This window comes from Tenebrio molitor, chromosome 9, assembly GCF_963966145.1.
Source record: "Tenebrio molitor chromosome 9, icTenMoli1.1, whole genome shotgun sequence".
In the NCBI taxonomy this organism is placed as follows: domain Eukaryota; kingdom Metazoa; phylum Arthropoda; class Insecta; order Coleoptera; family Tenebrionidae; genus Tenebrio; species Tenebrio molitor.
The window spans coordinates 19,851,926-19,859,543 of NC_091054.1; the positions used below are offsets into that span (position 1 = coordinate 19,851,926).

Sequence of the window (7,618 nt, forward strand, 5' to 3'; positions counted from 1 at the left end):
GGTACAGCGTTGAGTTTCCGTTTATAGTGTAACAGTCCATTATCTAATTTACGTAATTGAATTAATAAAAGATGGTGGTAGATTTAATATATCTTTATTTTGTTTACTATTCTTCCTGGACGAATGGGACACGCAGAGAAAAAAAGGTGAAAGTAAAGGGATACAAAATTCGTTTAAAATATTATTTGGTAGACGATTAGTATAAATGTAAGAAAATAAACAATTGGTAAAAGTTATGATCCTCCACGGTACGAATCTTCGAGTTTCAACTTTTCCATTTCCCTCACCCTGGCCTGGATCTGTTGTTGTATCACCAACTTGTATTTATCACCTTCTCCCAACTCCTCCATTTGATGGAACCATTCTTCCCTCTCTTTAATTTCGCTCACAACTGAAATCATGTTGTCACTAACGAAAAATAACAAATTCCCACTTACGTTGATCGAATCTGTTAACTTCTTGTTCCGTTTCATTTTTTTTTGGCGTAAATTTAGGTGGTTTAGGTTCGACGTCCTTTCCAAATGCCATCCTATTCTGTAGGCGATTCTTTTCTTTGTCCCTGTCAGGACGAGGCTGGCGGGGAATGAACCTCTCCCTTTCGTAAGCCCCCGAATTAAGAATCGTCTCTCTGGTGCGCCTCTTGGAGCTGCCTGGTCGGATCACGACTCTCGGAAGTTTCTTTCTTGCGCTCATTTCGCTGCAACTGCGGGACGTCGGCAACGGCAAAGGTTCTCCGTTGCGGAGGCAATAGTCGACTTTCTTCCGCTGCAGCATGGTTAGTTTGCTTTCGTTCATCAAAACTGAACAATAAATAAAAAAAAGTATTAGATAATGCTTGGGAGAGAGCGAGATGAACGACTGCAACGATTTTTTTTTCTTGCACGTACCACGTAAAAATTGGTGGGTCTCGGGGCTGTACGTCGCCTTGGCAGGGTGTAAGATGCCCCCCGGGGGCACGTTTTTGCTCGACCATTCCATTTAACAGAATCAGAATTTAAAACGACACCGTAAAAAGTAAACGTCAAGTGTTGCCTTGGATGCGTGCTGAATCGATTTCAGTTGTGTTGGTAACAATATGACAACCCTTCGTGTGCACTAAACTGCATCCTCTAGGATGAATTCCAACTGGATTATCGCATGCGTCGGTCGTATTTTGAAAAGGTACAGTGGTGGATAATAAATTTAGGCCTGCAAATTTCTGACATTTCAGAAAAGTCAATGCAAGCGACCATTTATTGTCATTATGACTGCTGTGCCAATTAAATTTGATTTTTTTTTCAATTTGACACATTATTATTGACAATGCGAGCCGTTTCTTATTTTAACAAAGTGAGAGTGAGAATTGTAACTCTTGCCCACAGTGGCATGTCTGGTAGACAAATTGCAGCACATTTGCGTATTTCAAAAACCGGCGTACAAGCAATTCTTCGCAATTGGACGCAATTTGGTACTGTGGATCGGCGTCCATATTCTGGATGGCCCCGAATATCTTCCGATGAACAGGACGAAGCAGTAATAAATGTAGTTCGGGATAGCCCTTTGACTGTTGCCGTTGAAGCTGTCGGCGTTATAAATTTTCCAGGGTCCGTTAGAACTGCTCGGGGACGAATAAAGACGAGTGACTTGCGTAATCATGTGGCAGCAAGAAAAATTAAATTAACGCCTCTGCACCGAGAAGCAAGGTTTGGTTTCGCATTACTACACTTGGCGTGAGAGGATGCCTTTTGGCGTCGTATAATCTTCTCCGATGAAAAGACTTTCCAGTCGTGCCCCAACGGTCCGTTATCATCAAAGATATGTTGATTCGGTTGAATGTAGTGGACGTTTTTCGGTCAACATATGGGCATGGATTTCGGTAGACAGTCCTGGGGTAATACTATATGCAGAGGAGAGGCCAACTAGTGACGTTTATATTAGGATACTTGAAAATGTGATGCTACCCCTTCTGTGGAACCACATTCTCCAAATAATAATTTTATTTTTCAACAAGATAATTGTTCGGTTCACACGTAGAGGAATATGGAGGGAGCACTCTTCAAAAAAGTGGATACGACCGCGCTTTTCTGTAGACCTAATAAAAGGTCTCCAGATGAGCCGAGCGAAACTGAAGTTAACGCAGATATTTCATCTTTCCAGTGGCGTCCCTTTAACTTTTTTCTGGGGACAATTTTTGTAGGAATTGTAGGAAGATGACCGTAAATATTTAGTTCAAAATAAAAACAGATCAGAGTTATACAACTGAAAAAATACAAAGACAATTCACCAACCGGTTCACGTGTAAAAAATCGAAGCATCTGATGCCCAACGACCCTCGTCACGAAATTTCACGAAGTACAGGCGGTCATTTTAAAAGGCGTCATAAAAGGTCTCCGCACAGGTCTCGCGACGTGCCGCTTCCTTTACATTGCCAGCATAGGCAGTGCTCCCTCCATATCCTTCTACGGGTTCACACAGCACACAGGGAGCAGCCTGGTTTCAATATCATAATATAAACGTCCTTGATTGGCCCAGTCGCAGTCTGGATTTAAATCCGATAGAGAACATGTGGGGTTGGTTGGTGAAACATACGAGGTCATTATAAATGTTTGTAACAATTAGTGGGCGTAGCGGCGCACCTAAAGCATAGCGCACAGCCACCTACGATGGTACAATCATTTATAATTACCCCGTATAAGACATCGACGGGTAATATTTAGAAATAGGGAAGCAATTCTGACTGCGATTACCGAAGCATGGCAGGCATTACCATCGAGCTACCACCGAAATCAATGCCTCTCCATGCCAAGCTGAATAGGCCAAGTCATTCAATCTAACGGTGCAATGACCAAATACTAGTTTTTCCAGTTCTGTTTTGTTTTGTTTCTTATTTTTTTATTATAGTTTGTAATATCCCAGTTTGAATTTAAATTGCCGCCGCCAATGGAGACCCGGAGAAGTCGAGGGACGTCCGAAGACGACCGAGAAGATGCGACCGCGGGGAGTCATTTTATTGGGGGTGGCTTTTTGAAAAGGGGTTGCTCGCTCTCTGCTACTAGCTTGTTTCGTTTGTTTATAGAGTGTTTGTTATTGCGATTCTTTGGGTTGTTAATTTGTTGGTTTGTCAAGACAAATTCCGGTAGTGTAATTGTAGTTTCAGTACGTGTCCACAGGTACGAGTATGTTCTGTTTATTTATATATTTCGATCATGCACGATAAGGTATTTGTGGGGAGCGAAAAAAACTCGTGCGTCCGGTAACACGTGGGACCGTGTGGGGCGAAATTAACTGGGGTCCATTTCCGAATGGCCATCCATTTGCCATAAGCATAAGGAAAAACGTGTGCACGTGTTTGGCCGGAAGTAGGTTGTAGACACGGGGCAAATAATAATACACTGCTCAAAAAAATTAGGGGAACACTTTTTTCAAAACCTGTAACTTTTTAAATAATAGTTCTAGGCAAATCAAATTTGGTATGCTTTAAGGGCATATATTTAACTAAAAAAAAATTCAAAAACAATTTTACAACTCTTAGTTACTTCTAAGTTACACTTAAAAATGTAAATTAATAACACAAAACAAAATGAAAAAAATGTCAATTATGCTTTGAATTTACGTATGAAAGCCTACTAAAGGTTGATTAGAAGCGTGATTAACTCATTAGAAGTAAAATGAGGTATCTTAGTGAAGTGCAAGTTGCTCCTGCTGTCGCCCTTATTCAGCGTGGCCACTCTAGTCGACATGTTAGCAGGGACCTTCGAGTTTCCCTTTCTGTTATTCAGCGTTTATGGAATCGGTTTGGGGAGACTGGCCAATATGTTAGAAGAGCTGGACAAGATCGAAATCGAAAAACTACTCAAAATCAAGACCGATTTCTTGTCCTTTCCTCTCTACGTAAGCGTACTGCCACAGCACGAGACCTCCTAAAGGACCTAAGACGAGCACATGGAATAGAAATTTCTGATCAAACTGTTAGAAACAGATTAAAAGAAGCGAATTTGAAACCAACAAGACCTGTCCGCGCACCACGCCTTACGCAGCATCACAAAGCAGCGCGAATGAGGTTTGCTCTGGATCACAGAGATTGGCAACTTCGTCACTGGACGCCTGTACTCTTTACAGACGAGCCCAGATTTCGTTTAACTCGTTGCGACGGTCGAGTACGTGTATATAGACGTCCTGGTGAACGCTACACAGCCGCTACTGTATAGGAAGTGGATAGATTTGGTTGTGGATCTGTGATGGTTTGGGCTGGAATCAGTATAGACAACAGAACTGATCTTGTTGTGGTTCCTAGTAGACTAAATGCCATGAATTACATCGAAAATATCTTGGAGGACCATGTGGTGCCTGCTGCATATGGCGTCGGCCAAAATTTCATCCCAATGCAGGACAATGCAAAGCCACATACCGCCGGCATCACCAGATACTTTTTACAAGAACGTGGAATTCAGGTCATGGAATGGCCGGCGTTAAGTCCTGACTTAAATCCTATTGAATACATGTGGGATGAGCTTGACTGACGTCTTCGCAAGCGCCATAATCCACCACTAACCATACAGGAACTGACACAACACCTGATTGAGGAATGGGAAAGCATACCCCAAGACTCTCTTCGCAGACTAGTGCGAAGCATGCCACGCAGGTGTGAGGAAGTGATTCGTACTCGTGGAGGGTATACACAGAATTAAACCTCACCAATCCACAGAAAACCCGACTATCATCGATACTATGACAGTCGTTTCCACTTTGTTTTGCGTTATTAATTTACATTTTTAAAAGTGTCGTTTTCAACCAATTTGGGGGCTAGGCTGGGGGACGTAGGGATGTGGGGTGCATGTCTCGGGAGTTTAGAAGTAAGAGACCGGGGGGCGGCAACTAGCATAACATCACGTTCTGGGGAGGTGCCGCGTGTTACCGGGGAAGACGAGGGCTGAGAGAGAGAGCGAGAGCGTAGTATTCAGTTAGGGCCTTAATTATTGTCAATTTGAGTTTTGTTTATTCATTCGTATGTCATGTTTGTATCAAAATGAAAAGATTAGAGAAGATTATGGTGTGCCATCGTTTGTGGATGAGTTTTGGAGGTTTTACTCATCCCATTTACAGTGGTTGTTATTATTTTCATGTTTTAGTCTCGCGATGTTGTGTTGTTCATTTATTTGTCGTATTTGTTGTGTTTTGTTTAATCTCATGTCTAGGAGTCTAGGATCCATAAATTGAGTTGTTATGTATTTGTTTGTCTGTTTTACATCAAACACCGCTGTAAATGAAAACGAGTACGTATTTATTCGTATATTTGCAAATTAAATGGCGTTCTTCCACCGATTTATGTATTCTTATTTCGAAGTTTGTCCACCCTGCAGGTCCGCCATTTGCATCTCGAGCTAGACTTCCGCCATTTTATATCAAACACAACGTAGGGTTCCCTAGGGTTTTTACCGTTTCTACGACGATCACGATTTGGCCATTTGTTCATTTGCGCTGAACTATAGCGATACATTACAAGTTCAATAATAATTATTTATTTGTTGTAATTACTATTGACGTTAAGGCAAAACATTCTCATTTTTCATTTTGTTGCTGAAGAGTATCAGAGAAACTTAAACTTCTCGTTGGTTCAATACAAAACATCCATGTGATGCTTGTAAAGCACTTGTAGAGATTTCCAGGAACTGCTTGGCACTTTTGAGGCAAGGCTACAGCATTCAATAATTTCCAGATATAATGTTTACAATGAGTATCTTTTTAATGGCATTAAAGAGGCATCGGTTAGTTGGTCAAACTGAAGGTTTTCAAGCTGTTTGGCGTTTTCTTGGCGCTTTTCGTAACTTACAGATCATGACGCACCACCATAACTGATTTGTGGTACGCACTTTTCTCTGGTGCACGCTTCTTTCCCCAGTTTTAATTTTGATTATTGCTGTCACGATGACAACAATGACAAAAATCTAAAATGGGGTTAGTTGGACTAAGGCCAGCTTCACATTTTGATGTCAAGCGAATGACAGGCCAGCTTAAATTTTTTGTCCGCCATAGTAGATATATCGTTAGTAGCTAGACAACCAGTTAAACAAGTGATTGACGAGTTAAAATGTTAAGGCTGTTGTATAGCAATAAAACTTTTGGGCGAGGTGTAGTTAAAGTTGCAGAAGTAGGTATTCAGAATCCTTGGATCAATCTAACACTGCAGCAGGTACCCTTTCGAGACCCGTCAGTCATAAAATTAGCATTTTACAAGAGCATTAAATCTTCGTATTGTGAACAAATTTGTTGGCAAATTTTAGATTTCCTTATTTCTTGTAGTTTGGACGTATTTATCTGTGCACTTTAGTGGTTGAATCTCTTACTTGCAGAAAATTCTTTTGAATAAAATAACGGACAATGATTAATACAAATGTAAAGGCTATGACTCACACTTGCGAGCGAAAAAACGTATTTAGAGGAAAGTTAGAGTCTTGGAACCTGGAATTCTGTAATTTTTGCGTCGTTTTACTTCGAAATGTTGAAGGATCACGAAAAACTAAGTGCGAATCCGAATTTCGTCGTGGAACTTGTACATTTCGAAGTAAAACGACGCAAGAATTACAGAATTCCAGGTTCCAAGCCGCTAACTTTCCTCTAAATACGTTTTTTTCGCTCGCAAGTGTGAAGCATCACGAAAAACTAAGTGCGAATCGGAATTTCGTTGTGGAACTTGTACATTTCGAAGTAAAACGACGCAAGAATTACAGAATTCCAGGTTCCAAGACGCTAACTTTCCTCTAAATACGTTTTTTCGCTCGCAAGTGTGTAGGATCACGAAAAACTAAGTGCGAATCGGAATATCGTCGTGGAACTTGTACATTTCGAAGTAAAACGACGCAAGAATTACAGAATTACAGGTTCCAAGACGCTAACTTTTCTCTAAATACGTTTTTTCGCTCGCAAGTGTGTAGGATCACGAAAAACTAAGTGCGAATCGGAATTTCGTCGTGGAACTTGTACGTTTCGAAGTAAAACGACGCAAGAATTACAGAATTACAGGTTCCAAGACGCTAACTTTCCTCCAAATACATTTTTTCGCTCGCAAGCGTGAAGGATCACGAAAAACTAAGTGCGAATCGAAATTTCGTCGTGGAACTTGTACGTTTCGAAGTAAAACGACAGAGGAATTACAGAATTCCAGATTCCAAGCCGCTAACTTTCCTCTAAATACGTTTTTTCGCTGGCATGTGTGAAGGATCACGAAAAACTAAGTGCGAATCGGAATTTCGTCGTGGAACTTGTACATTTCGAATTAAAACGACGCAAGAATTACAGAATTCCAGGTTCCAAGCCGCTAACTTTCCTCTAAATACGTTTTTTCGCTGGCATGTGTGAAGGATCACGAAAAACTAAGTGCGAATCGGAATTTCGTCGTGGAATTTGTACATCTCGAAGTAAAACGACGCAAGAATTAAAGAATTCAAGGTTCCAAGACACTAACTTTCCTCTAAATATGTTTTTTTCGCTCGCAAGTGTGAAGGATCACGAAAAACTAAGTGTGAATCGGAATTTCGTCGTGGAACTTGTACGTTTCGAAGTAAAACGACCCAAGAATTACAGAATTACAGGTTCCAAGACGCTAACTTTCTTCTAAATACGTTTTTTCGCTCGCAAGTGT

The 7,618-nt window shown here is 41.0% G+C and overlaps 1 protein-coding gene across 1 annotated transcript; it reads right to left on the reverse strand.

The window, feature by feature from the left end:
• Positions 1-168: 168 nt before the first annotated feature.
• LOC138138948 (UPF0193 protein EVG1 homolog) lies at positions 169-1,058 on the reverse strand. Its single transcript, XM_069059090.1, has 3 exons — positions 888-1,058; positions 438-800; positions 169-391 (listed from the first exon to the last, which is right to left on the reverse strand). The coding sequence occupies exons 1-3, from the start codon at positions 976-978 to the stop codon at positions 234-236; spliced, it is 612 nt and encodes a 203-aa protein (XP_068915191.1). The 5' UTR covers positions 979-1,058; the 3' UTR covers positions 169-233.
• Between the last annotated feature and the right edge of the window lie 6,560 nt (positions 1,059-7,618).